Genomic DNA, 27,595 nt, shown 5'->3' with positions numbered 1-27,595 from the left:
TTCAAGTGATTTTGGTGGTTCCTACTCCAAGAATTGCTCAAAGACCTAAAATAGTGCAGTTGTCAACTTCACCATCTCAGGAACACGGTTGCTCATCAGAAGGCACACAGCTGAGGGAGATGTTTTCTGCCCAGCATTTTCACTGAGAATTTCAATCTTGTACAAGTTCATCACAGCCCTAGCTCCTTGACACTGTGGTTAAGACTAGTTGTCCATTGACAGGATGAAGGCTTATCTTTGTTTCTACAGATTTAAGTGTTTTCAGTGCTCATAATGCATATAAGTTGTTTCTGTCCGTAATTTTGCTGTAGTATCACAGCTTTCTGAAGCGATAAAAAAACCCCAGTGAGATCCAGTAGACCACAAAGTGCTGCGTTTCTTACAGCATCAGGGCACTTTTGGTGAGTCCTTCCCAGACAGTGGCCCCACTTGGTCCAGTCCAAGCCCAGATGAGCATTTGGGCCTGTTCTCTCACTCACAGAAGCCATCTCCCAGGTAAAAAAGCTGAAAGGCAGCCAAGCATTAAAACTAATGACTGGTATTAAAATCCGTGCTTCTGTAAGTTCTGGCAGCTTTCCAGTAGTTTTTAATAAAGCTTGGTATATATAATAAAAGAATAATCAGATGTGAATAATAAATTACAGCCATGTTCCTATAGCTTTATGTATCTGCTCTGCTGAAATACCTCCAGTCTCAGGCACATTGACACCCTCTACTAATGAAAAGGCACAGATCCTACATTTACACAAACGTATTTCTGTATATGCAGACACACACTTTTGGATGCGGGCGCCCTATACTTAGACCCAAAGAAAACGCCTGGGGAAACCTGCACTTGGGCTGCACAAGCCCAGAGCGAAACTGGGAGCAGCAATTCAGCAGCGGGATTTTCTTTTACGAGAGGCAAGCCACCAGCAGCACCGGCGAAACCTGCCTCAGCGGGACCGTGCCTGCTGTGCCCCTCCACGTGCCCACTCCCGCGGGGAAACCTCCGCCAACCCGCGGCTGAAGCCCCCTCAGGGAAGGGAAAATGGCGCCGCCCCGCCCCCCCGCCGGCGGGTGAGGTGGTGGCAAGAGCGGGAGGAAGTGACGTTAGCCGGGCGGAAGTAGCTGCCCAGGACAGGGCGGAAGTGCTGGCGGTGAGTGGCGGCAGGGCCGTGGGGCCTTTTCCCCTTCCGCGGGGGTGCGGGGTCCCCGGGGCGGCGGCGGCAGGCCGGGCCTCGCTTGGGGCGGTAAGCGGGGCCTCAACGCTTCGCCTTTACCACAGCGTGAAGACGAGTGCGGCGCCAGGCGCCGTGCGGCCTCCTCCGGGGCAGCCGCCGTGCCCCCCGTGCTGCGGGGCCCCGTTTCTCTGGGTCTCTCCCCTCTCAGGGAGAGGCCTCGCCAGGCCCTGGGGCCTCGCCTGCACTCTGCGTCTTTCAGACTTCGATTCGGGCTTGTTTGGGGATTTAGGGAAAGCCCATGAGGGCGGTGGGAGCGTCGGGACTCATCAGGCTTTGAGTTTGCTGCTAGCAGCTTGTTGCTTTTAATTCTTTGTGCCATGCTGGTGCCTCTTTGTTGCAGAGACTCTTCAGGCGAGCTGGGGACAGAGGCGTTTCTGGAGGCAAGGTGCTGTGTGCTTGGCAGGCGAAGTAACAATCCCTGTGTCTTAGGTGACCAGCGTGAGGTGTGGAGCCTCTTTGAAGAGATGTTCTTGCAGCTTTTGACATGGGGCTTTTTTCTTCTGGGAGCAGGGTCTTTACAGGTATCTGTCTTCGCTATAGCTGATAAGAGTTGCTGCTTGTCGAGCCTAGATGTTTTAGACTGTCGGTCATTACATATTGTGCACAGAAGTGGTTTTGTGACAGAGCAGAGCATGCACATCACCACTGTGCAAAGTAGCCAAGAATCCTGAATGAGGCTTTCACTAACTGCTAACCTAGAGGAGAGAAATTGTACATTTCCATTGACTGCTGAGCTGCCTCACAGGCGAGGCCGAGATGTAGCTCTCTGCTTCTCCTTTTGATTCATTACCTCAGCCAACAAGGTCTGAAGAAATACTTTAATTTGAGGCACTTATTGTGACAGCAGGACCTTGTATTTTTGACCCAAATCTGATAACTTTAGGAAAAGAATGTAAAGTTGTAGACTCGAGGATGGGGGAAAAAAAGAATGACAGGGTTCAGAAATCAGTGAGAGAGATGATTATTTGCTTTTACGTGTACTTGCTAACTTTTCTTTTTTAACTGTGCCTAGTTAATGGTGGCTGTTGTGATGTAAGTGTCTCCCTTGGGCTGTAGGGCTCTGCTGCTGCAGAAGAAAAATGCATTGTAAATGCAGATGAGGTAGAATAAAATAAAAGTCATAACGGTATTAGTTTATATTAAGTGAGTACAGTTTTTTGTGGCCTGGCAACACCTGTAAAAACCTTGGACAGGAGTGGAGTGGTACTCTGCTCAAACAAGTGCTGTGCCTGATACTTGTGTTGTTTTATGTCTGTTGAGAGTAGTGGCAGAGGTTGGTAATGTGCCTCAGAAGCTTAAATGCTGCTTCTGGAAAGCACTGGAAGATTATTATAGACCTCAGTTTCTCTCTAAAGTAAATGCCATTCTTTCTGATACACTGATGCTGTATCAGTTGGTGATTAGAGTCTCTTACTGTCCTCACTGGCCTTCCTTCTCAGGCTTACACTTGAGCTGAATTTCGTTAATCCAGAAGCATATCTTGGCATTTGAAGCAGTCTGTGGCTTTATTGCCTTCTCGGCTTTTGTGTCTTCTTTTAGTCTGACGTGCAGCACTGGTCCCAGATGCATTTGTAAAACTTCCTGCAATGCTGATGCGCGTTTCAGGCTGTATCCGTGGAAAGTCTAGATTATGGCAGAATACTATTTATTGAGACTTTTAGTGCAGACAATATCAGCAGATGATAGTGTATTTGCATAATAATCACTATGTGCTGGTGATCCTTTGACAGTATTTCTGGTCCCTTACGTGCATTCCTAGGGCAATATCCTCAGCAGGTTGCATATGTCAGCTAAATGGTGGTCCCTCTAGGCAAACAGTTGGTGTGTGGTTAGCTTTTAAGTAGCCAGTTGCAAGACTGCAGATAACCAGACCATAGGATGCTGAGGTTAGTGCTGATCATCAGTAATGTGTTCTTGCACGTTTTCTCTGAGCTCTGGTAGATAAGAATTACTTCTTACGGCTAGGTGAGTGTTGCTAAGGTGCTTACATGGCTTCCAGGGGGCGTGGAAAAAGGTACTACTAGAAAGCAAACTATTTTCACTATGTTCTGTCTGTTTGCAAGTCCCATACGTATTTAAGCAATTTCTAGTTCATTTGGCTGTAGAAGGACCAAGTCAAAGGCCTTGGTTGTACTAAATTTGTAGACCCAGTTAAAACGTGGAAAGAACATGTTTAAAGCTTTTATCTCTTTTTGCACCAGACAAATGCCCATCCCTGCGTTACCATCTTCTAACTCTTTACATTTGGGTGGCCTCTATATCCCTATGGAGGAAGGAGTGACTTTGAGGAAATGCTTCCTGGAACAACATAGAACCTTTTTAGATAATGACTGCATAGTTTGCTGCTTGTGCCTTACAGTTCCCCAGACAAATGAAGGCAGTTTCAAGGCCTGCTATATTTCTTGATTTACTCCTGTCCAGGTCTCTGTGTATTAAAGAAGTTTGTACAGCCCTGTGTGGAAGAGGCTTATTGCAGAAAGATTAGCAGCAGATTTTGCTTATAACTGGGTGGTTTGTGTCTGTTAATCCTACCATCATCCTCATTTGGGCTTTGAAGCCTGTGATGATAGGGCATGAAACACTTGGCTTCTGATGCATGTGGTGCTACTTATGCATATCAAAGAGGGACCTATCAGCTGAAGTATGACTATTGGAGCCCCTGTTGTGGCAAAAAGCTCCATAAATAAACAGCAGGTGGGTGTGTGCTTATGCTAGGAGTGCACAAAAAAAGGAGCTGTCTGCAGAAGTTGCAGTTTTTGCTGTGCAGTTGCAAGGGAACTGTGCTGAAAGGGAGTGTTTGTGCATTCTCAGCATCGGTTAGACTCACAATGACATCCCAGGTGTTTTTGTGTTAAGTCCTTCTCAGACAGTAGCAAGGCACCGTAGCAGTGTGCTCCCTTCCCTTCCTGCCCTGGAGTAGCCTTTGCTAGTGTCTGTGTTCCACAGGTGTCCTTGACAGCGTTGGTAGAGGAGTCAGGCATTTTCCCCGTGTGCTGAGGGAGGGTTTTATTGTTCAGAGGGTACAGGGAAATTCCCCTTGCTGCTGTTTCTGCCATAGGTAGGCTCACTGTAAATGGAAGTTGTTGTTCTGGGACTCTTGAGCTGAAAGCTTTCATTAAGGTCAGTGTTTGGAGATGTCTGAAATCGAGCAACTAACTCGTGATGTTGGCATTGGTTGAAGAGATCTAGTTCCTCAGTCATGAAGTGCTGAAGTGAATGGAGTCCCTGGAAACCTTGAAACCTCTGAAAATCCACTTTGTTTTGGTACACAAAACTCTTAAGTCTGAATTGTTTTATTCCAGCTTTTGCACAAAATGAGGGCAGGAAAAAGAATTTCATTGAGTCTTACATGGTTTTACACTAAGGCATTGATATAAAAAAACCCCCAGAAAACCAAAACCAAAACAACAAAGGAACCAACAACCAAATGTTAAACTCCCTGAACCTCTTTGTGCAGTTGGAACCAGCAGCATCACATCTAACCAATATTGGTCAAGAATGAGATCCCTGACAGTAGTATAAATATTCCAAGTGTAGGTCATAAATACTGCATGAAGTAATTTTGTGTCTGTTAGCATCCTTCCCACAAAGTATATCACCATGTATTTTACAATAAACTGTGATAATAGGATAAGACAAAACACTGGCTTTGGGACAGTGGCTGTGCCTGCACAATGACTGAACTTTGTTTTGGTCTGAGATTAAGATAGAGATTCACTTCCAAGCTTTGGATTTTCTCATGTGTACAGCTGATCTATATGGCAGATAATTGTAGTTTTTAAAATTCATATCCACTTTCCAACTTCACAATAAATCATTGAGTCTTGATGGGCTTTTAAAAGTGGAAGAGATCAAATATGTACAAAATATTTCAACATACCAAGTGTGGGAGGGTGTCAAGTCTGCAGCATTAGTGCTGATCAGTGATTCAATTAGTGTGAAATGTATTTGCAAACACTTTACTTGCTGCCTGCGAGAAATAGATTGATGGTCCCAGGCTCTGGGAATAAGAGGTGGAGAGTAATGATCACAAATATTTTCATGCCCAGTAGGTGGGAGGTGGAATAGTTGCCTTCCTAGTAAGTTCTCATATGCATAGGTGTAAAAGTCTTTATAAATGCCACCCTTGGCTTTCAAACCAAAACTGGCCTGGGCGGTGAATGAAAATGCCTGGACATAGTATGACTTCTGCCAATAAGAGGGCAGTGAAAGAGTGTGAGAGAACTAAAGCGGGAGGACCAAGTGCGGAAGAAAACCTTTTTTTGCTTGGAGATTTGAGTGAGAAAGAGAGCAGAGTTAGTGAGAGTGAGTGCATTGTCCAAATCTACATGGGCAAGCTCTTTCATCCTGACGGGATGCTAATGCTAGAATTCTGAGAAGACATTATGCTGGAGGGGGGAGGTTTGCATGATACTGTGCCTCTGATGTTCTTGGTTGGAGTTGTTAATGGAGTAAGTGTTGGACCAGGTTGTCTTGGACCAGATGCTTCTGTGGCTTTGCAAATCCAAGGCCGTGTTGTCAGCATTCTGGCAGTGCTGCACTTGTTGGCTGTTTTTTTTGCTGGATGGATGCCATTCTTCTCCCAGCTGGCTGGTAGACCAGGTGTTGGCTTGTCTAGTAGCATGTTGTTCATCAATGAAAAACAAGGTAAACAGTTTGTCTCGGACTCTGGTACAACTAATTGTGTCCTGGGGTGATCCTGAAGTAGGGTGACTACAGTATTTACAGGAACAGTAGGGTGGGACAAAAATGAATAGTTTTCCCTTGTTCTCCCCTTCCTATCCCCAGGAAATCCAGTTCTGTAACCAGTTTTCCATGTCTTCAATAGGTTTAATGTGAATAGCACGCAGGGCTGGGCTGCAAGAGCAAGAAGGCAGGATGTTGTCGAGACCGAAGCCTGGGGAGTCTGAGGCAGACCTGCTCCACTTTCAAAACCAATTCCTGGCAGCCAGAGCTTCACCTGCAGTGAAGATTGTGAAGAAAGCAGACAAGAGAAAAGGGGAGGAAGGGAGCACCGATGCTGAGAGACCCCGGCTACAGAACAGCAAGGATGTCGTCATGTTGGATGGTAATTTCCCTTGTGGGCTTCTTTGAATTACTAGGATTCTTGGTCCCTTTCAGTGTTCCTCAGTGCTTGCCTTTTCACCTCCCTCTCAAACCAGGATTACTTTTACCCTGCATGTGTGTCATCCTTGCAGTATTGTTTGTTCTTACCATTGTTGGAAAATGAAGCACCACCACCTTTCCAACACATCACCTTTGTCTACATTTATCAGCTGTCCATGGTACCTTGCCAGCCTCAATGCAAGAGGTGTTTTCTCTGATTTGTACCCATTGGACACTCACTGCTTATTTTGCTGTCTATCCGGACCCTGTTCTCAGTGTCTTTGAGATTTAGCTTTGCCAACTGCTCCAGCTTTCAGCCAGCAGATTTGGCTTGATAAGCCTCCTTCCTGCAGTTTTGTTTTCCTACACTGGGTGTAACCGTAACACTTCTGTCATGTGCTTAATAGTCTCAGAAGCTCAAGGTGCTTTATTAAAAGCAACAACTTAAATCTTGCAGCACTTGGTTCCAGGTAAGGAAATATGATCCTACTTTATAGGTAGTGACAAGGAAGCCTTGACTATCTCATGATCATAGAAATCACTCACTGCTAGAGCTGTCAGTAGAAATGTGCTTTTCTTTGCCTGAACATAACCTGCAAGGACACTATTTGTTTCTGTACAGCCTTGCTTCTTCCCTTAATATGTGCAGTCAGGCCTCAGTACCCTTTCCTGCTTTTGCAGCTCTTTGAAAAGACCTTGGTGCCAATACCTAAATAGAAAAATTCTTGAGCATGATTCTCTCTGCTACCCAGTGCAAGTCAGAGACAGAGGATTCTTAATTGTCTTATTGCTTCCTCATCTTCTTTGTTTCACATCAGAACAATAATAGGTGCTATTAGGGAGCCTTGGTCTTGTACCTATTGCACAGTAGTTACATATGAGTAACTTGACTGCTTTTTTTTTTCCTCATTATTTCCCCTCCCCAGAGTTTCCTGATGTTCTCCCAGCTCTAACTCCAGCTCCTCCAAAAAAGTCCAAGATCAAAAGTGCCTCTGTCCACTTTGAGGATGAAGATCCAGAGGAAAGACTGGAGAGACATGATCAACACATTACAGCAGTCTTCAGCAAAATTATTGTATGTCTGTTTTTTATGTGATGGTCTAGTGTTTTTTTTTTGAGTGCTGTGAACTAAGAGTGGACAGGGATGAAGGGTTCTGTTGCTGCTTTTTATTTCTACAGTGTGATGAAGCAGTTGTAGCACTGTAGGCCAGTGTTCTGGAGCACTTTGAAAGAAAAAGCTCTTTGGGTATATGTTTGCTGTCAGTTAAATATGGGTTTGAATCTGCTCTCCAGTCCAGACTGCCTACAGGTCACACTGCTTGCATGCAGGCATGTGTGGATTTAGGTGAGTTTATGGATTCTAAGAGGGATGTTCTCATTGCTCTGCACTGGCCCAGGTTTTCCTTTATCTGTTTTTTTTTGAGTGGTGTGTGGAGTTTGGCAGCCCAGACTTTTGGAAAATAGCCTTACTTTGGCTCTAAATAAGCACAAGGTATTCTCAGCCTGACAGCAACATAGCAGAAAGCTTGTGAGCTGCAGAGCTGAGATATTTTTGAGACCACTCTTAGCTAAATGATATAAACATGTCTGGCTGTTGCGATGGTTTCTACATGTTTTGCTGCAGGAACGAGACACGAGTGCAGTGGCAGTGACTATGCCAGTGCCCACAGCAGACCCATTTCCAAGAACGTTTCACCGCTCTGAGATAAAAAGTGAGGTAAGGTTGGGAGCAGCTGTTTTAGGCTACCTTCATTAACAATTAAAACTTCCCCACAGCAAAGCCTAATGCTTGGTGGGTGGTAGGGCTCAAAATAAGTGACTTGACATGCTGGAGATATTGAGCTAGCTCAATACACCTCTGGCATTGCCATTTTAGTGTAGGAGAGACTACCCACCAAGCTGCCATCAAGTAGGCACTCGATACCCTGCACTTAAATAATGTTGTAATCCTTTCAGTTTAGGAAAAAGGTGATCCCTTTCAGCTAACTTTAGTGAGATGGATCAAATCTGAACTGCTGTAATAGAATTGATCCTGTTCTTGTTTTTCTCTGATGAAAAATCTCTGTTAATTTGTCCACCAGGTTTGATTAAGTCCCTCCTTACTGAAGTCGTACCTGATATCTCCTGGCATGACATTTGAGTATGGTTGCACAGATTCTTTTGCAGCTTTTTGGAATTTGACATAATTTTTTTCTGAGTCTAAAACTGGAAGCCATGGCTGCTATCAGTTGTTGCTGTAGTAGCAGGAGCTGCTAGCTGAGTGGGAGTCAGATGCTGGGAATTGGTATGTGATTGATAGGTGTGGTTGCTTTGAAGAGGTAGCTTATTTTGAAGGACAGCTTTTTTGAAAGGAAAGAGTGATACATTTTAAACTACCAGTTATGCTCACCTGATGCAGGGAGCGTACAAAGCAGCTATCAAATGTTCAGACTGCCTTTTAAGCTTCTTTGAACTGGGGACATGCAAGAATTTTTTTGCTTGGTCTGCTTTGGTTTTCCTGTGCATCCTGTGCAAGACTGTTCAGAGCGATGCCCTTCCACTGCATAGGCAAACAGCACAGTAATTTAGTCAGGATTATTTTAGCACCGCTTGCCCACTTCTTACTGTGTAAATCCCTTCACCCTGCTGCTCTCTAATCACCTTATAAGAAGCCTGTTCCAAGCATGTGGTGAGCACAGTGCAGTACAGCCCCATTTATCCTCAGAAATGCAAAGTATTCAGCTAATTCAGAGTTTCCAAACAGCAGGAAAGCTGGAACTGTTGTTTGGTGATATTTTAGGTGTACTTGCCTGGCTTGAATTCACTTCTAATTAATCATCTTCCTCCTCTAGGTAGGAAAAACATTTATGTTTTTGTGTCTCTGTCCTAGCATTAAACTGTGTGTTAAAAAAAGAATAGCACAAGCACAGAAAAGGGCAGGTGGCTGCCAGCAGCTTCTTTTTGTCATGTCCCAAAGTCTGATCTGAGTGTGTCTTTATGATCAGATCTATACATTTGTTAGTGGCAGGTGTGCGGGGGAGTCTGGAGAGGAAGGTGGTGACACATGGCTTCCCTGTTTGCAGGTGAAGGTGGGTTCTGGAAGAAAAAGCATCTTCGCACAGAAGATGGCAGCGAGAAGGGCTGCTGAAAAGGCAGCAACGTCTCCCTCTGCTGCCGAGTGTGTGCAAACAGGATCAGCTGTTCCGGATGCCCTGGATCCCGAGGGATCAGCGGGAGAGGCTCCTCTCTCTGGCATCGGGGGTGGTAAGTGGAGAAGGGTCTGCTTTTCCAACCTACTGTATTTACATAGCCTGAGTAACCACAGCATCCATGCACCTTAGTTTTAAATTAGGGCAGCACCGTTGTCCTCAGATTAGGAATCTCAAGGTCACTTGGAATGTCTGTGGTGTGACAAGGATTTGAAGTGGTCTGAGACCCAAATTAACATTGTAAAAATTGGGTTAGCTTTCTCACTGATTTCATTTTTGCTTTACACAGGGCCCAATAGATTGATTTTTCAAGGCTCTTTTCCTCTCTGTTATATGTAAAGGTTTTCTTGTTTCACAGTTGATTTCCACAGTTTTGGGAAGAGGGTGGTTCTTGTGTCTGATGAAGGTGTTTGAGACCATTGTGATGCAGGTTCTTACTCCTACCTAGAAGCTCAAAGCTGAGTCTTCCATCACTAGATCTGCTGCCATGAGACCGTGGCTTTGCTACATAAGGAATGTTGTGAGGCAGTGCTGATGAGTCAGTGCCACCTCCAGCAGTTACTTGTCTGACAGCAACGTGACAAGGAAAGATGAAACTGTTTCAACTGGTACCAGCATCTCTAGGCTTTTTCTCTCCTTTTTTTTATTTTTTTTTTTAAATTTTTGCCTTGGGCAGTCTTTTTTGCTTAGGACCACTGTGTGTCTGGGTTTTTCCCTGACATCCTCTTTTTCACATGGAAATAGAGTCCAGATGTCATTTGAAGGTTATCACCATTTGGCTAAGGTTTCCATCTGCCCTGACCCCTGTCAGAAAATTGGTAAGAGAACACCCAGACGTGCTGTGCTGCGTGTGCACAAATCCACCTTCCAGGTCAATATACTGTGCTTACTGTATATCCTGTGACATTTGTGCACGTGAACTTCTGTCTGAGAAATCTCTAAGGGAAATACAGCAGCCCCATAACTGTGATCTTGAAGCAGAACGCACAACAGAGGGATCAGAAAAAGGCTTGACCTCCTCAGCAAGACTGTTGAGGCAGGATCTCTAGAAGCAAGAGGAGATGAGGGGGAAGCTCTAGATTTTGTAGTAACAACGTGGTTGTGCCTGGTAGCCCTCAGCTTAGTTGCTGATGGTGGGAAGCTTACTGAATCTTTTACCAGGTCACTCTGTCTTCTCATCTCTTTCTGTTTAATATGCAAGACAGCTGCTGCTGTGGAAATGACATCAAACTTTACTGATGTTATGAGGAGTGTCATTGCTGCTGTTTGAAGAGAGGTTTGATGCTTTTAGGATTGGCTGGTTTAGGGTCATAGGAACATTCCAAATCACTATATGGAGCATATGAACAAAACATAAAGAATAAAACTTTATGTCAGGTCCTTGTATATCGGGCTACAGGACAGCTGGAGGGTCTCACTCTGACCAAAGGAACATGTTTACCCTGCTGCTAGAGTTAAATGAAATGAGCCTCTAAAAAGGATTTAGATCTGGTGATAAAGGAGACTTGATTTTCTTCAGGGTAGGAAAAATTCCACCTTGCTGGAACTTCTAATATGTTTAACTCTTAAAGGTGAATACAGGACATAGAATCAAAAATGCCTATGTTGAGAATGGATCCTGTATCGCTCTGGAAACTGATTATCTAATAATTTTAATTCTCTGTCTCACTCAACAGATATTTACTGGGTCATGGTTCAGCTGACATAAAAATGTGGGCTCAGGTGTTCTTGGGCAGAGAAAGAATCTAGTATTCACTAAATTGGAAGAATGCTCTGACTCATCAATAGTGAATTATGCTCCAATTTACCTTTTCTTGCCATAGCTTTGCATTAAAAAACAAAATTCCTTTTCCTCCCATCCCTCCTCAAACTCCTAAATAAACAAGATGGAAATAATGTTTTGTTGTGACATGGGATGAAAGCACAAATATTTTAGTTCTGTTTGAAGTTAAACTAAACATCTTTATTCCTATTTTCACTTGTCTACCAAGGTTAAAAAAAATTAAATTATGCAAGCCCGGTAATGACAATATTGAGATGCGTTCATAATGATGTCACTTAAATCACTAACTACATTCTCTGTTGGATCTTGCAGATAAAGCTGCTGACTTTTCGAACTCTCAGTGGCCTTGTCTCATAACGGGAGAGGGTCTTGGAAGCCAAAAGAGTGAGCAGGAAGCTCAAGCTATTCACAGAGAGAACTTGGAGAAGCTGAGGTCCATGTCTGAGGAAGAGATCCTGCAGGAGCAGGAAAGGCTGCTGGCTCAGCTGGGTATGTGCTTCCCAGGGTGAATTCTAGAGACATGGAAGTTTACTGAAAGTGTACGTGTCCAAATTCACGGATGAAAGATGGGAGCTTGGGATTCCTGCTCATTGCATATGTGGCTAATCTAGCTTCCATGTCAGGTTGGTAGCTTATGAATAAGAATTAAGTGTGAAGGAATTAAAGAGCACTTATTCCTTAGTGAGAGGGGGCTTAGCTTAAGTCTGTCTCATCTCCCCTTTGCTGTGGGATAAGATGGTCCATACACTCTGTTACTTTGCAGACCAAATACCTTTTTACATATGTATGTATTGAGGTCCTAAAGTGTAATTCTCTGAAGAAGATAAGAAAGCAAAGCTATTCTTAGGATGGCCGTAGCAGTGCTGAGGTGAGAGAGAACCCTTGGTCTTCCCCTCCAAAATACCTAAGTCTTGGGCTAGAACTGTCAATACCCGGATAGGGGAATCGTGTGGGGGCATGTGGGGGATTTCAGTCCAAATCTGGACTTAGTAGGGCAGAAAAACTTACAACTAACCTTGAACTTCCTGAAAAGGTATTTTAATAATTTGGCTGTTGGGTGCAGGCATTCTGGCAGGGGTCTGGTCTTTGGTTTGGAGACCTGTCCACAGTGGTGCTCTGGGAATGCCTGTCACTGCCAGCTAATGACAGGATGGGGGAGAACACTGAACGTGGTACGTTTGATAAGACTTCGTGTGATCTAGGGCACTGTGGAACTTGGTGGTGTTGGTTTCGGTGATTTTGGGTGCTCAAGAGCAGATGTGCAGATGTAGGTGACAGACAAGGGTTTTTGAAATTCTCATCATTTCATATTCTTTAGCATCAAATTTTAGGTGTGAGTGGCATTTTAGATGTGTCTCTTGTGGGTTTAGCTTTAAAGATCATATTAATGATCTTGACTTCATTGCAAGCAGCATGGGTATAACTGGAAAGGTGGCAAAGGAACTGTGCAAAATAATTGCAGACAGAATGTTTAGGTACATCCTTCATTCGGAGAGCTGAGCTCTCGAATACCTGAGGTGAAAAAAATAATATTTTTTATTTTTCCTAACTTCACTATTTTTAACAATGGCATGAGTATGAAAAATACCTTGGTTTTGCTCTTTCTTCTTGTCATCTTTGCTATTTGTTCACACCACTCTGACCTTTGGGATATTAGTGAAGTGAATACTTAGGGAGTTTAAAAAGGATAGGATATATTTTAAGTATTTTTGAGCACTAAATTATTTTCTTAAACAATGTATTTGTTTATGTGCCCTGTGGGTTGAAATTGTAGATCTTTCAGTCTTTGAGGCATTAAGGAAACTCGGAGTAATTTAGGCATTCCCAAAATATCTATGGTTAGGGAATTATGCATGATGAAGCAACTCCTAAACTAAATTGCTGGCTTACAGGTTAACTTGGGAACTGGACAGGCACAGAGATGTGGATTAAGGAGACTTTTTCTCCATAGTCGGGAGTGTGAATAATTTGTGTGTGTTTAATGTAGCCCAGTCTCTGAATTAACCTCTCAGTTATGAAGTAGATGAGACGCCATGGTGTGGAGTATGAGAGTGGGTAGACAATTCCATGCTGGGCAGTGTCTTCAGGGTCTTGTTAGTACTATTCTGGTTTTGCCCGTGGAGATTCTGGGCGGGAATAGGCTTACTTTTGGACATACTGTGCACAGACTGACATAATCAGTGACTTTTTTGTCATTGTGTGAAATAATGAATACAGTCTTTTCCTTGCTGTGTACAGTGAAGTGTGAGAAAGGAAGAGCTCTGCTTGCATTCAGGAGAAAATACGTGTGCTTTAATGAGACCGGGCTGAATGCTTCTCCTTCACCAAGGGTGGTTTAAACTGTATCATGAGGAAAGTGTGCGGCAGTCACAAGCGTGGGATAGATCCCTGCATCTTCTTTGAACTGTTCAGAGACATGGGTGTCGTTTCCTCCTTAGGGTGACTTCTTTCAGGTGCAGAGCATTTCTGAATTGCTTGTCCTTTGTCCTCCAAAGAATAAATAAATAATATAGGTGTTATATTCTGTTACTTTATGCATCTCTGACACTTCTTGTTGGAGTATTTCTGTACCTTTTAGAGGCACAATGCACAAGCTCTTACTCCTCACCTCTGGCGTAAGCATCCCAACACTATCTTCTAGATGAAGAGTATTCAGAGAGAAAGTGTGCTCCATCAAAAATGATGTGGGATATCTGTAGCAGATCTGAAAGTAAAATGATGACCATCTGACATTTTCCTATTTTAGAACCATAAGAATATTATCTGTCCTTCAAAACACCCCTACTTCCCAAACATTTCTTCTCTCCTCCAGAGCATGAGGAGAATGGCCATGTCTGTTTTTTGAATGTTATCAGACCATAATTGATTCTCAGGATGGGGAATCAGTTCAGAACGAACAAGATCTCCTTTTCCTAACATAATATTTAGACCATACACCACAGCTCTGGTGCAGTTCAATAAAGAGCAGGTAATTCTTTCTGTGATGTCAGTTCCATGTATTCACATAGTGTTCAGATTGATGCCCCTGAGCAGTGCATGGGCAAGGTAGGCAAACTGTCAGGCCTGTATTCCCCCCATAAATCCCTGACTAGAATTCTATGCATAATTGATAGTCTTGTTTGGATGTGCCTTTTCAATGGCAGCATAGGGAAAGAAACAATTATCTCTTTCTTTGTAAGCTGGGAGAATGACTGGAATTTTTGTGGTTGCTTTACCTTGAAAGACATTTATCAGCTCCTTCTCTGGTGTCGCCGCACCTGTCAGTTGTACCCAGCTTATGTGCTCAAGAGGTCATAAAGCAGTTAAATGCCTCAGTTTAAAAAGGAGCGACAGTTGGTTCAAAATAAGAGGGCATGTGGAATGGGAATGAAAAGGCTAAAACAAAAATAGCAGGAGCTATAGGCTTATCAAGTATTTTGAGACTTTCTGTCACTTCTCTGTCTGTCTCGTTGTCAATACTTGCAGATTCCGGTTTAGTTGCTTTCTTAAAGTCACGACGTAGTGGCAGTGAAGGCCAGAAAAAGGAATTAAAAATGGAACAGAACAAAACGGAGGAGTTTGTGGAATCTCTGCCTATGGCTCAGCATGGTGTAGGATCATCTCTTTTCATGCAGGAGTCAGGTCTGGAAGAATCTGTAAGGAAGGAAGAAAACACGAAGCTAGAAATCGCAGGTAAGAACCAAAGTGTGTGTTGTTAATGTTGTGAACATAAATGTAAGGTTTGTATGGTGTTTGCGTCGATCCAAATGGGATTGATGTGACACTTTGTTAATTATCCAACTCAGAATTTTATCATGATTTTTAAAAAATACATATATTTTGGGTTCAAGAAAGAACATCTCTGTTATTTGTAGTTGGGCTCCGTAGATTAGAGGGGTGATACTCTATGTAACGGAGGTGAGCTCTTCAGTGAGAGGTCTTGCTTTCTTTTTGGAATTTGCTCTGAGATCTCTAAAGGGAAAATGTGTTAAAATAGAAAAACTAGGCAGCATTGCTTTTCTGTTCAGTTGCGTGAACAGGGAAACAGAAGAGTGTGGTAGTGAGATTCAGCTGCTGCTTGAATAATTTCTTTTAACTGGGACTGGTTGGGGACAAGAGGGTGTTGGGTAGGTAAGAGTTAGTGATTTGCTCACAGGATAGCATGGAGATGACAATCAATCTCACTTCAGGGAAATTGCTCCTATAGTGCATGTATGTCTCGTGACACTGCTCCTGATAGCCCCACTCTCTGCTTTGTATCTCAGAGCCCACGTGGTGATTTCCACAGAATACAGTTCTGTTCTTTGTGCTGTGGATGGATGAAAGTATTAAGGTGTAGAGTGTTGTTCTGATTTTTTGGAAGAATTGTACAGAGCTCTTATGACAGAACTCTTTAATACTCAATATATGCCTGTATGAGGAGAAAGCTGCTTTATCCCCAGCAGCTAGAGCAACCTATATATTCTCATGGCAGAGAAAATAAGTGTTTTCCTCTTAAGCTTCTGCTGCTCTTATTGTTGCTTTTCTCACTGCAGTTTTTTCTTCAGCCTTTTCTCTCTGTTGGGATTTTAGGCTCCCATTGTCATCTTCCCCACATTTTTGTTCATAGCATGTTTCTCCCTTGTTAGCATGCTTCTCCCCCAATTTCATGTCAATTTTTGGCTTTCTCCATCTTTTGATCCTCTCTTCTGATGCATTCTTTGTGTCTCAGTGCAACGCGCAGACTGATTAAAGAGGTCTCTGAGTCACTCCTGGATTTCAGCTTGGTGTTTGTAAGAGATAACAACCGTTTACAATTTTCTTGATGAGAGGGATGAGTCTGTGAGTATATGTGTGTGTACACGTGCAGGAGAAGGAAAGCTGATTATCCTGTTATTGAGGAAAACACTTCACCGAACAGTCCTTTTGCTGTTTCTCCCCAAGTTTTACTTTTTCATGAATCCTTCTTAATCAAAAGGACTATTTTTAGTTCTTTTTAGTTCCAGAACAATCGAGTGCACAAATAGCACCAGGTTAAGTGACATTCTTTTACCAGCCTGGCAGCAATAGAAGTGGGTTGTTCAGCCTGTAAAGGCTGAACAAGATTGTAGTAGTGCTTTTGGGAGTAGCTCAGTGTTCAGAGCGTCGTATGCTGACAACTTTTGCTTCCCATGGAAGACTGCACAGGAAAGGAGAAGAGTTTTCCCAGGATATTTGAAATAACAAAGAAAGGATGAGCTGAAACATAGTTATAAAACCAAGGGAAGCCTTTCCATCACCTGAGTCTATGCCTGCAGCCCATCTTGGCCAACAGGAGATGTAAAATATTAATTTGACATTAGCACTTAGTGTTGGGATTTTGCATCTGTTTGTGCTCAAAAGTAAACTCCTCATGAATAACCTAGCAGAAGTGGTTATTCTGAATTTACCTAGGGAGAGGATGATGACACAGAGCAGTGAGATTGCTCAAAAGTCAAACCTGTCTCTCTAATGAGATAAAAGGCTACTGTTTCTAATAAACAAGATGGAGAAGCCTTTATCCAGCAACTTGTAATCTTATCAAATGGAAAAGTAAATTCTGGCACCAAGACAAAAGGGTAAGCAAAGCAGAAAATAGGTTGCATGGTGGCCTTTAATATAATCCAAGTCTGAAAAAGTTTAGTGCAAATGTTGCGTTCACATTGTCAGCTTGTGTTTCTGTAAAGGGATTTCTCAGTAACTGAACAATCTGCTGATGCCTTGGAATATATATGCATCTTTTCTTGTTGACAAGATCATAATACTAAGGGCTGGTGGTAATCTGCGTAATCCTATTCATAGAATGACTGTCTCAACCCTATCAATGTAGCGATTAATGGAGAAAGCAATTTGTTGAGTTACAAATGTCAATAAATTTCATTTTTCTTCTGATTTTATTTCCTCTGGTTTTGCACCTACCACCCACAAACATTCCACTTTCTTACATTTCAGATGCTTTTCCCTTCTCTTCAGTTAAAATGTGTGCTGAGCCTTTGGCTGAAATTCTGTGGAACAGCTTTCTGGCTGAGGAAGATAACTCTGTGCTTGGTTCCTTGCCTGGCTCAATACCACAGAGATCATAAGGGTGAAGCTTCATCCTAGAAAGGATGAGTGCCCTTCCTGAAAGTTTATCTGCTAATTGGAGGAAAGTAAAAGGTTAGGTTTCAGGCCAGTTATCAGGAGGAAAAGATCTGATGAAAGAAGAGCATCTCAGTGGGACTCATTGTTCCTTGCAAGAGAAGACCAGAGCACTATATTAATAGCTGCAGTGCAAATGAGTTCTGGGCTGCTCCAGCAGGAGTGATGCTGCTGCTTTTCATGCCCTCAGGCTGTCTCTTCCTGTCCTTATGTCTGATTTTTCTTGAGATAGCAAAGATTTCTTAGCTCATCTGGTCTCGTGCTGGTATGGGATAGTATCCTAGTAGCAAAGCATTATCTGTCCTAGTGTTCAGATCATGTCCAGTTACATTTCTCCCATCCCTTCACTTGTGAAGTTCTTCCATGTGCTGACCTGCCTTCTTCCTAGGGCAACTCTTGTGATGTCAGGCACAAACGTCTTGTTTATCAAATTCTTCTAGTCAAAGCACTTTATAAAGTTAAATCAGTAATTTCTTCCTTTAGTTCTTGCACCTTTGAAATTCTTATTCAACTGTTTGGTTTCCCCACTGAGCTGTTCCTCAGGCAAGCTGTGTAAATTTTCAGCTGTTTTGATCTTTTCTTTCCAAGCTGATCTCCTCAAGCCTTTAGAGGGGGACACAGAATGAAGAGCAGTGTTGCAAATGCGACAAAAGCACGAATAGTAGTGCTTGTGCTCTGTCCAGTGTATCTAAGCTGAAATCATACTGGCTTCCAATAATTTGCTTGTATCTCTCTGCATCAATACTTCTGAATCATTTCACATCTCTAACACCTCCCCATCCTTGGATGATATTAGTTTGCTTTCTCAAAAGTAGGGCTGATGCTAATTTTCTGCCCTGGTTCTGATCACTTTGCCTTATTTGCCGCCTGGTACTTAAAGGGCTACGTGAAAGATGGGGAGGAGGGACTCTTTGTTGGGGTGTGTAGGGATAGGACAAGGGGTAACCATTTTAAACTGAAGGAGGGCAGATTTAGATTAGATATAAGGAAGAAATTCTTCCCTGCGAGGGTGGTGAGGCGCTGGCCCAGGGTGCCCAGAGCAGCTGTGGCTGCCCCCTCCCTGGGAGGGTTCAAGGCCAGGTTGGACGGGGCTGGGAGCCCCCTGGGCTGGGGGAAGGGGGCCCTGCCCGGGGCACGGGGGTTGGGACTAGGTGATCTCTAAGGTCCTTTCCAACCCAAACCGTTCTATGATTCTGTGATTATTTGTGCCCTGACTTCTGTTCAACTTCTCCCAAATTAGCCTTGTCTGTGAATTTCATTAGAGTGCTGTTTACTTCCTCTTCTAGCTCTCATGAAAGATGAAAATAGCTTTAAACCTTTGATGTTTATGCATCAGCCAACAGTCAGTTTGAAAATTGTTTTCTTCTTACTTTACATGAATCTTATATTTGATGCAGTCTTTAAGCCAAGTAGGTTGGCAAAGAGAGAATAGTATTTTCTTCATCTCTGCCTTGGAAGGTAAGACTGCTATTTTTCTGCTCCCCCCCCCCCCCAAAGGTGATGATCTGCCTGTGAAGCCTAAGAAGGAATGGATTCACATGGACAATGTGGAGTTTGAGAAGCTGGAATGGATGAAGGATTTGCCTTCACTCCGACAGAAGAAAACCAGAAAGGTTTGAAAGCAGAAACTGATATTTTTCATGTTTGCGTCTGGATCATGCTTCTCAACAGTAACAGTTTAGAAGGCTTCAAAGGCTAGTCCTCTGGGTACTCAATTTGTAAGACTTCTTCGGGCTGAGAGATTCTCCAGTTTCTTCCACAGGGTGGGATGATTCGTCGTCAAGTCAGTCTGTAGTGCTCAAGAACTCTAGGAAGTGAGAGTCTATCAGCTGTAATCTGGGATGAAGCAGGTCTGAAAGCTAAGAAAAAAGGGAAGAGAGGAGTATATTTTTTTTTTTTAAGAATTTGAGGCTTGACCTGTGGGATTTTTCACCTTCCAGCAGTTGATGTAAGAAATGGTATTTTAAGTGATGAATGGATTTGAAGACAATAGAAATAATCTTTTTCTCCCTCCACACTTTTGTTGTAGGGAATGCAAGCTCGTTTCAGTTTAAAAGGAGAATTGATTCCTGCAGATGCTGATTTACCGACACATCTAGGTCTGCATCACCATGGAGAAGAGGCAGAGGTAGGTATGGTATAGCACACCCATTTCCGTGTTTGGTGTTTGATTTGGCAGACTCATTTTGTGTCAAGGTTTTTTTTAGTGACAAAAACCTTAGGAAAGTGTGGATGGGTGATTTTCTTTTGAAACAAGCTCTTGAAGAGAAATTGGGTCAGCATGCATTAGCTGCTTTACTTTCAGTAAGCTCCATTAATGCTTTTTCTCTTTAATGCCATTGAGGATCTGTGGTGTTGGAAAAATGTGCACATAAATCCTTTTCTTAAGAAGTTCAGTTTTATCCTGTTGCATCAATGACTAGAATCTCCTTTGCAATTGCCACAAAGCAGCAAACAACATTGCAGTGCAGTTAATCTCCTGTTATGTAGCATTTTACAGTTAATCTTATTGTAAGGGGCCTGTTCTTACCTATAGCTTAGTGGTTTTGTGGTTTTGTTGTTTGGTTTATTTTTTTTTTCCTCCCCCCCATTCAGAGGGCTGGTTATTCCCTCCAAGAGCTCTTTCATTTGTCTCGCAGCCAAGTTATTCAACAGAGGACACTGGCTCTACAGGTCTTGGGTCGTATTGTTCAAAAGGTAAGTCACTTTCCATGGAGTTCTTACACTAGAAACTTGAATTATGGGGATCGGGGTCCAGATTTTGTGGTATTAGTTGTTTGCTTTCTACTATTCAATGAAGGTGAGCAAAATTGCTGGCAGGGCATTCTTTTTCACTGAGGATCTCCTTACTGTTAGAAAAGGTAGATGTTGGGACCTAACTGAGTTTCAGGTTTCTCTGGAGGGAGATGCTTCCAAACGTTGTTCAGCAGCAGTGCTGCAACTTCAGTTCTGTTTTTGCTTTGGGCACAAGTTATTTTTTTGGTGTTACTTTTGTGACAAACCTATCCTTGGCAATGACCCTTCCACTCCTGTTTGAGCCAGCTTCATGATGTGCTTTTTTGTAGGAGGTGAGAATGAACCAACCTACTCATAGAGCGATGTGCCAATAGCATAAAGCAAATTGAGTATTTACTTCTGTGCACATTTCCACCTGACTCTTGAGGGAAGTGCTAACCTTTCCTCCAATAGCAGTGGAGGCAGAGAAGAAGAAACTTTGATCTTGAGAACAATGGGGAAGACCAGGGTGAAGTAAGAAGATGGCCTCAGGCATTAGAAAGAAAGGTGTCCTGCATTAAAGAACTAGAGTTGTGTGCCTCTCTAGAATGAAAGGAGAAGAAAATAAAGGAAAAAAACCTTGCACACGGTTTAGCTGCTTGACAGTAGATATGGGAGGAGGTAAACACACCGAATGTTGAGATGTATCCAGTTGAAATGAGACAACTTTAACACTGGCGCTGTGTGGCTTATATTTCAGGCCAGGGCTGGAGAGTTTGCTTCCTCCTTGAAGGGCAGCATTCTGCGTCTGCTGCTTGATGCTGGGTTTCTCTTCTTGCTGCGCTTCTCACTGGATGATGCAGTGGATAATGTCATGGCAGCATCTGTTGGTGCTCTCCGGGCTCTGCTGGTGTCACTCGATGATGAGGTGAGACCAGTTATTAAGTGCCTGGGTTTGAATTCATGCTGAGCTGTTTACAGGCATTGGAATGAGAAGACGTGGTAAGTAGCTTGAACAAAGGCTTGCTTGATGGGTTAGCTTAATGGTCAATAGAATGCCATTGCTGTGCTTTGGGACAGACAAGGGAGTGTGTTATCCCAGTTTGGTAGATTCAGACGTCTTTTCTCCTCTCTGAATTAGCTCTGGCCCATGATTAAATTCAGTGCAGGCTGTTGCGGTTCTTTTTGTTTTGACATCTTTACAATCTACATCAGGCCACTACTAATGTGTGTCTATAATTTATTTTTTTTAATATGGCCTCTTACGTTGTTGCCTTCTCATTTTATAGCTTTCCTCCTTCTGAACAGATTGAATATTCACTTTCCTTTCTTTTATGCCTCATGATGATGCGATTTTCCTTCTCTCATTGTCCATTTTCTCCTGTTCCCATGTGCATTTCTTACACTGATAAATACCTAATTTCACATTCTCATGTGTCTATCTTCTCCTTCATGCTTTTTCTCCTGTTAGAAGGTTGAAATTTCTGTTCAGAGATACTGGAGAGCCCTGAGCAGCAAGATTAAGATGTCTTCCTGGTTGGACATAGGCAGTCCATTATAGGCAAAGCATGCTGTGGGCTGTCTTTCAAGTTGCTTCCGTGAGAGCTGCTCCCGTGGCAGACTGCAAAGGGGCTGGTGATAGAGAAGAGTGGGTAGATCTCAAGAAACCCCCTGCAACTTCTCTCAGGCCTCTAGAGCTATCTCTAGTGGGGAGGCAATAGACATGAAGGACTAGCTTATCTCTCTCCACATCCTGCTCCTTTTCTAAGCTATGAGTTTAATGGTGTTCTGCTAGATGAGTCCTGCCCACCCATGGTAGGTAATTAATACTATGAATCAGCTTCTTAATGTGCTTTCCTTTTTTTTCTGATATTACTCTGGTTTATAACCATATGCAGTGCTCTGATTCTCAGATTAAAGCCTGTGGTGTGATGTCTTGTATAAGTGAGGATTGCTGACTCTCTCAGTGCCAAAAGGAGCACTGTGAGTGCTCTGTCAGTATATTTTTCTCATTTGGAGAGTCCTAGAGTCCTGTGCTGCTGAGTTTCAAAAGGTCTGTGAGGAAGGGACAGGGCTGGGAGTCTAGCCTTTTGCTTCAGGATTTGTAAGACAAACAGGATTTATCCCCACTATAAATGCAGAAGATCAACACACATAAAAATTGCTCTGTCTAAAGAATTCTGTTCATTCATCAATGGCTGTGGGAAGGAACCACCTTTCTCTCTGTTTCCTTTGATGACCAAAGTACTGTGGCTTGTGCTTTTTGTTCTTTTGGTGGAAGGAAAGCTACAGTCCCAAACTGTATTCCATATGGACTCAGCTTCATCTCCTAAAGTCAGGCCTCTTCTGACCATGTCATTCACTTGCCAACTTTTTTTAATATCGCCACCTTTTTTTTTTCATGTCTCTTAATAACTTGTCCTTCCTTGGCATTTGCATTTGAAATTTTTCAAAACAGCTCAGGCTTTAGTTGAAGTCTAACACTTCCTTTCTGACTAATGTGGTAGTTATTTCTGATTGGCAGCTCAGGAAATGGAAATTTAAAGCAGTTATTAAGGAGTGCAAGCGTTCAATTTGACTGTCTTTTCTATTCCAAAATATTTTTGGGGAAACAGGTCTGCTATGGGAGCAATCCCCTCTCTGAAGAGTTGAAATCTCACTTATTGCAGCATTGCCCTAGAACTTGAGAGAATCTGATACTGTCTTTAACTGTGAACCAAAAAGGGGATTTTTACTTGTTGAAGCTGAGGGTGTTCAAACAAAAATGAGCAAATACATCAGGCAGTCTTTATCTTAACATATGAATTTTTACATGACTATTCCGTATTATGTAACCTAAGTTCCACACAGGTCCAGAAATGGAAATAGAGCCAATAAATACCAAATTCCAGTTTAACTTGTTGAGCCTTGCTGGTCTGATTATCGTTTTTTATCTTAAATGTTTTTCAGTTAAGCTGCATTTCTGTTACCTGTGTAGAGAATTTAATTCACCTCACAGTAATTGCTTTTCATGGTTTCCCGAGTGTGTGTGGGTTATGGGTTAAAATCACTTCCCCGAAGAAACATTGCATTCTGCTTGTACATGTTTAGAATACCCTTTATTGTGTTCCTGTTTTCCTGGGGTTAGGTGGGAATCAGTAAAGCATTTTGTAATCAAAAGCATCCTGGAAAATTTTCTGTCTTCCATGATTTTTTTTGTGAGAATTTAATTGCATGTGCTTTTACTCTCCTTACAGAAATATCTCGATTGGACTTTCTCATGGTACCAGGGGATGGCTGCATTCCCCTTTGTCCCCAACAATGAGGAGGAAGAAGAGGAGGAAGAAGAAGAATTAAATGGAACAGAGAAGTCTCAAGATAAAAAATTAAAGGATGAAAACAAGCCAGATCCAGATGTGGCCCGATACGATGTTGTGAAGGTAAGCACAGAGCTAGACCTGAAATCTTTTTAGGAAAATAGGCTCCACACAGTGGCTGTATGTGCTGTTGAAAAGCCTGCCCTGCTGTGTATGCTATTAAAACATTCTGGACAAGAATTGGAGCTCTTCCCTGGCTGTTGGATGTTACTGTTCTCTCATATTTTATCGTGAGGGTGATTTTATTCATCTCTAAAAATGTTGAGACTTGACCTGTGTGAATTCAGTATCATTAAGTATCTCTAACTTCCTCTAGAGAAATTGTCAACAAGCACGCTGATGACCTTGTAAGACTTGCTGAAAGACTACATACAGGCATAATTTTCAAGCTCATTTACTTGAGCTAAAAGTGAAAAGGTTCCATCCATTATTAAAGTGTTTGTATGCACTTTACAGAAGTTAAACATGAGCATTACAGCTAGATAGTTCAGAACTAGTTAGATTTGTACAATGACATTCTTTTTGTATTTGACAGAAGGTGGCTACTTAGCATTTCCCTGATTTCATTCTTCATATTTGCATTTCTCAGTTGCAGAGTTACAGCATTTGTAAGGAATTCCTCACATATTTAAGCCGAATACCACATTCCTGATATGAGATCTGAAAATATCAATTTTTGTTCTCTCAAACTCAGCCTTGGTGGAGCTGATGGAACTCTCCTGCCTGCTGCAATTGTTAAAACCTGTGATCCCATCACTTAGTCCATGTGTTTGAGCCTCCGTTCCAATGGCACTTTGTTGAAAGCTTCACTGGGCAAATGAATTGCTGTACTTTGGCATCTTGTTTTGTTTAGAGGCTTCGTGATCTCAGATGTAGGTGACACTGTTCAAAAAGCTTAACAGAAGAGGTGTAGATAGAAGACATGAGATCAGTTTTTGATTCTGGAAACAGTTGTGTGGTTCAGCATAATGGGTTTTAACTTGTTCCAAGTGGCCTGAACTCAGAAGATATTTGGGATAAAATTCTCCTACTGTTCCAGTTGTGAAATTCCATTTCACACCTGGTTATTAGCTGTTAGAACACAAATACTCCACACAGTTGGAAAAGGAGTATTTAAACTAGCACCTGAATTCAGTCAGGCCTAGAACTACAACCTTGCTTGGCTGCAACTTTTAAAGAGTATCAGTACTACTAATTCAGGTGTTACGGAGTTGCCTTTTCCCAGAATTAGGACTGCATAATGCTGTCACTTAAACTGAAGATTTGTGTCCTTGCACCGCCACCAGTCATGGTCTTCTACTCTGAACCGTGAAGTAAAAATCTCATCATCTCTCTGCATGTCTCTTTTCCTACTGCAAAATAGAATTTCATAATGTTCTCTACTTCTGTCAGCTTTCTGTGACACGACAGGTGCTATCAGACAGAGTGCTGCATTAGCTGGAGGTGGTGTCTAGCCAAAATGATTCAAAGAGCATGAGCACCCTTTTCAGCCACATGAAGTTTTAGCAGTCCTGTGTAGGGAAGGTTATTTTCCTATCCCCTGTTACTTACAGTTTCATACTCTGGAAGACACAAGTATCCAAACCCCACCAGTGGTCTGATTCTGAACAGAAGTTCAGTTATTCCTACTCTCTCAAGCTAACTCTTGCTCATTTGCTAGCATACTGGCAAATCTGCGGAAACTTATTTCTTTGCTTCCCCACCGGTACTTTTAAAACTGTCTCTCTACAGAAGATGTAATTGAATCTGCTTTGGTCTTCCAGCAACTGCAGTTCAGAGAGCAATTGTTAAGAGCATAATGGAATTTTTTTTTTTTTTTTTTTCCTTTCAGGGACTTTTGAAGACACGGATCCAGCACCGGCTGAGGTACATCCTGGAGGTGGTACGACCTGTTCCAACAGTAGTGCTGGATATACTCCACATTCTTACTCACATAGCAAGGCACTCCTCTGAAGCATGCATCCAGGTAAATCTCCCACTGCACAGGAGCTTGGGAATGGTAGAGAAATGTTTGAAAAGGGAAGAAAGAAGCAGGTAAAGTTATGGCAAGGGGTCAGACAAGCTTCTGTGTTTTGCATGTCTTCTGCATGTCTGCATAATTGCATACCTTCAGTTATTTGTGCTGCCTGCTGTTTCTCTGCAGCTGCTTGACTGTCCTCGGTTGATTGAGACCATTGTCAGGGAGTTTCTCCCTACTCAGTGGGATCCCCAGGTGGCTGAACCAGGTTGTTTACTCACCAGCCTCCATGGAGTTGCTTGCGCCACTGCTATGAAGTTCATCAGAGTGTTGGCATCTGGAGGCCGAAATGCAACAGCCAGGCTGGTGAGTGATTCTCAGAAAAACTTTTCTGATGGCTGGGGCCTTTGTTCTCTATGCCTTAATTTCAGAGTAAAGATAGAAGATTAATTGGAGGTGACTCTGAGCTGAAGCTGAAATAATTGTTGTGAAGAAGGTGCATGTATGAGTTTTGCAGGAATTGTTGACAGCATCATAATAATGATGCCTTCTGCTGTATACCAGCAGAAGAGCTGTCTCAAGCTTTTCTATGCCATTTTTTTTTGTTTTACGTAGCGCAGTTATGCAAAATGACATAGCACAGCTCAGTGATACTAACCAGTAACAAATATTTAGAGCACACATTGGCGTGTGATGCTCTGTACTCTCCCATGTTCCAGTGATAGGCAGCTTAGGACTGTATAAACCAGAGATTTAATTGCTATCCTTGTGTTTTGCAACCCTTGTTGAACTTCCCTGCCGTTAATTTGTCTTAATAACTCTGAGGTCATTTGTCAGTATTTCTAACTCGTTTTATCTACTTCTGGAAAGGTTTTTCACTTCAGAGGTAATTGCATTCACTCATATAGGTCATCACACTGGTGCTATAAATGCATAACGTAGCACCCATCATAGCGCAATGAGCACCTCTAGGGTTTTTGGTTCAGTATCGTTAAAGGCATCTAATAAATTGCCATCCAGGAAATTGCTAACACCAGTCTGTGCTATAAAACACATAGAATAATGTGCTGATAACGGATGCTGGGATATGTAAAGGCTGTAAGTGGTGCTAGGAACATAATAGAAAATCTTTGAATTTTACTCTATTTCAGGCTTTGTATACTCCAGGTGTTTCAAGGTATGCAAAAATTGCTCACAAGGTTCTTGCCACTTGGGCTTTGCTTCTGTTGCACTCTGATGTGGCTTGTTACAGGCACTTAGACACAGGAATGGAAGATGATAAAAAACAAAACCAGTCATCTATGTAGGAATTATTTTAGCTAACAACAACAAAATTCTTCCTCTGGAAGTAAATTTGACTTTGCCCTCTGTTTTGTAGGAGGGGTGTCAGAATTCATAGTTTGATTCATCAGCTCCTTTGCTTTCTTGCTGGTGTACACTGATTTCCCTACAAGATGTCTCTAAAGTATTTGAATTTTAAATTATCTATAATATGTCCTTGTGTTGTGAAAAAAGACATTGTTATCTCATTTGTTTAGACAGAGCACATGCAAGCTTTTGTATGTGTGGGAGAGGGAGAGGGAAGCTCTTTTTTATGGTTAAGCAAAAATACCCAGTTGTTGAGGAGGATAAAAATTATTTCTAGAGAACTGCAAATGAGTCATGTCATGCTTAATTCAATACTAAAATAACCTCAGAACATTTCCAAGGCATCAAAATTCTATAATCTTATAAAAGTCATAGGCAGGAGGTACCCTTTTTATAAAACAAACGCAGAAGCATGGAAAGATTTAGGTTGTAGGACCTCTGAAAGTCATTTAGCGGAACCTCCCCGGAAGAATATCAGCATCAATTCAGTACTTTTATATACAGTGTTTGTCTTAAGATATATCTTTACATGTAACCTTGACTAATAGAGTTCTGTTTATGACTACTTAAAGAAGGATGATTATATTTTAAAAAAATCAGTTAAATACTGCAGACCGCATCCAAACCAAGAGTGTATGTGGGCTAGAAAAACCTCCATCAGGAGTGATTTAGGTGTAGTTGATTTTAGTTAGGAATGGATTAGGAAACACCTAGGCTTCCCTTCCTGGAATACTTCTTTCTTAATAGCCATTGACCATTTATTGATAGTTTGTAGTATGCTCCTT

General features: G+C 42.4%; 1 protein-coding gene across 4 annotated transcripts in view; it reads left to right on the top strand.

Moving 5' to 3' along the window:
- The first annotated feature begins 1,101 nt into the window (after positions 1-1,101).
- Positions 1,102-27,595, top strand: part of RPAP1 (RNA polymerase II associated protein 1) — a 42,797-nt gene continuing 16,303 nt past the window's right edge. Inside the window, exons 1-14 of one of the 4 annotated variants that reach the window (XM_032990099.2) lie at positions 1,102-1,139; positions 6,052-6,291; positions 7,256-7,404; positions 7,954-8,046; positions 9,392-9,572; positions 11,613-11,789; positions 14,766-14,972; positions 18,912-19,027; positions 19,444-19,542; positions 20,010-20,111; positions 20,890-21,057; positions 23,366-23,548; positions 25,317-25,451; positions 25,629-25,808. In XM_032990099.2, the coding sequence (XP_032845990.2) occupies positions 6,102-6,291; positions 7,256-7,404; positions 7,954-8,046; positions 9,392-9,572; positions 11,613-11,789; positions 14,766-14,972; positions 18,912-19,027; positions 19,444-19,542; positions 20,010-20,111; positions 20,890-21,057; positions 23,366-23,548; positions 25,317-25,451; positions 25,629-25,808 (1,980 nt within the window). In that variant the 5' untranslated portion in view covers positions 1,102-1,139; positions 6,052-6,101. The other 3 variants (XM_032990100.2, XM_032990101.2, XM_032990102.2) reach the window with 3 other exon arrangements.

This window comes from Tyto alba, unplaced genomic scaffold (assembly GCF_018691265.1).
Source record: "Tyto alba isolate M040663 unplaced genomic scaffold, T.alba_DEE_v4.0 Super-Scaffold_18, whole genome shotgun sequence".
NCBI classification, from domain to species: domain Eukaryota; kingdom Metazoa; phylum Chordata; class Aves; order Strigiformes; family Tytonidae; genus Tyto; species Tyto alba.
The sequence above is the reverse complement of the archived record's forward strand: the minus strand, read 5'-3'. Positions and strand labels throughout refer to the sequence as shown.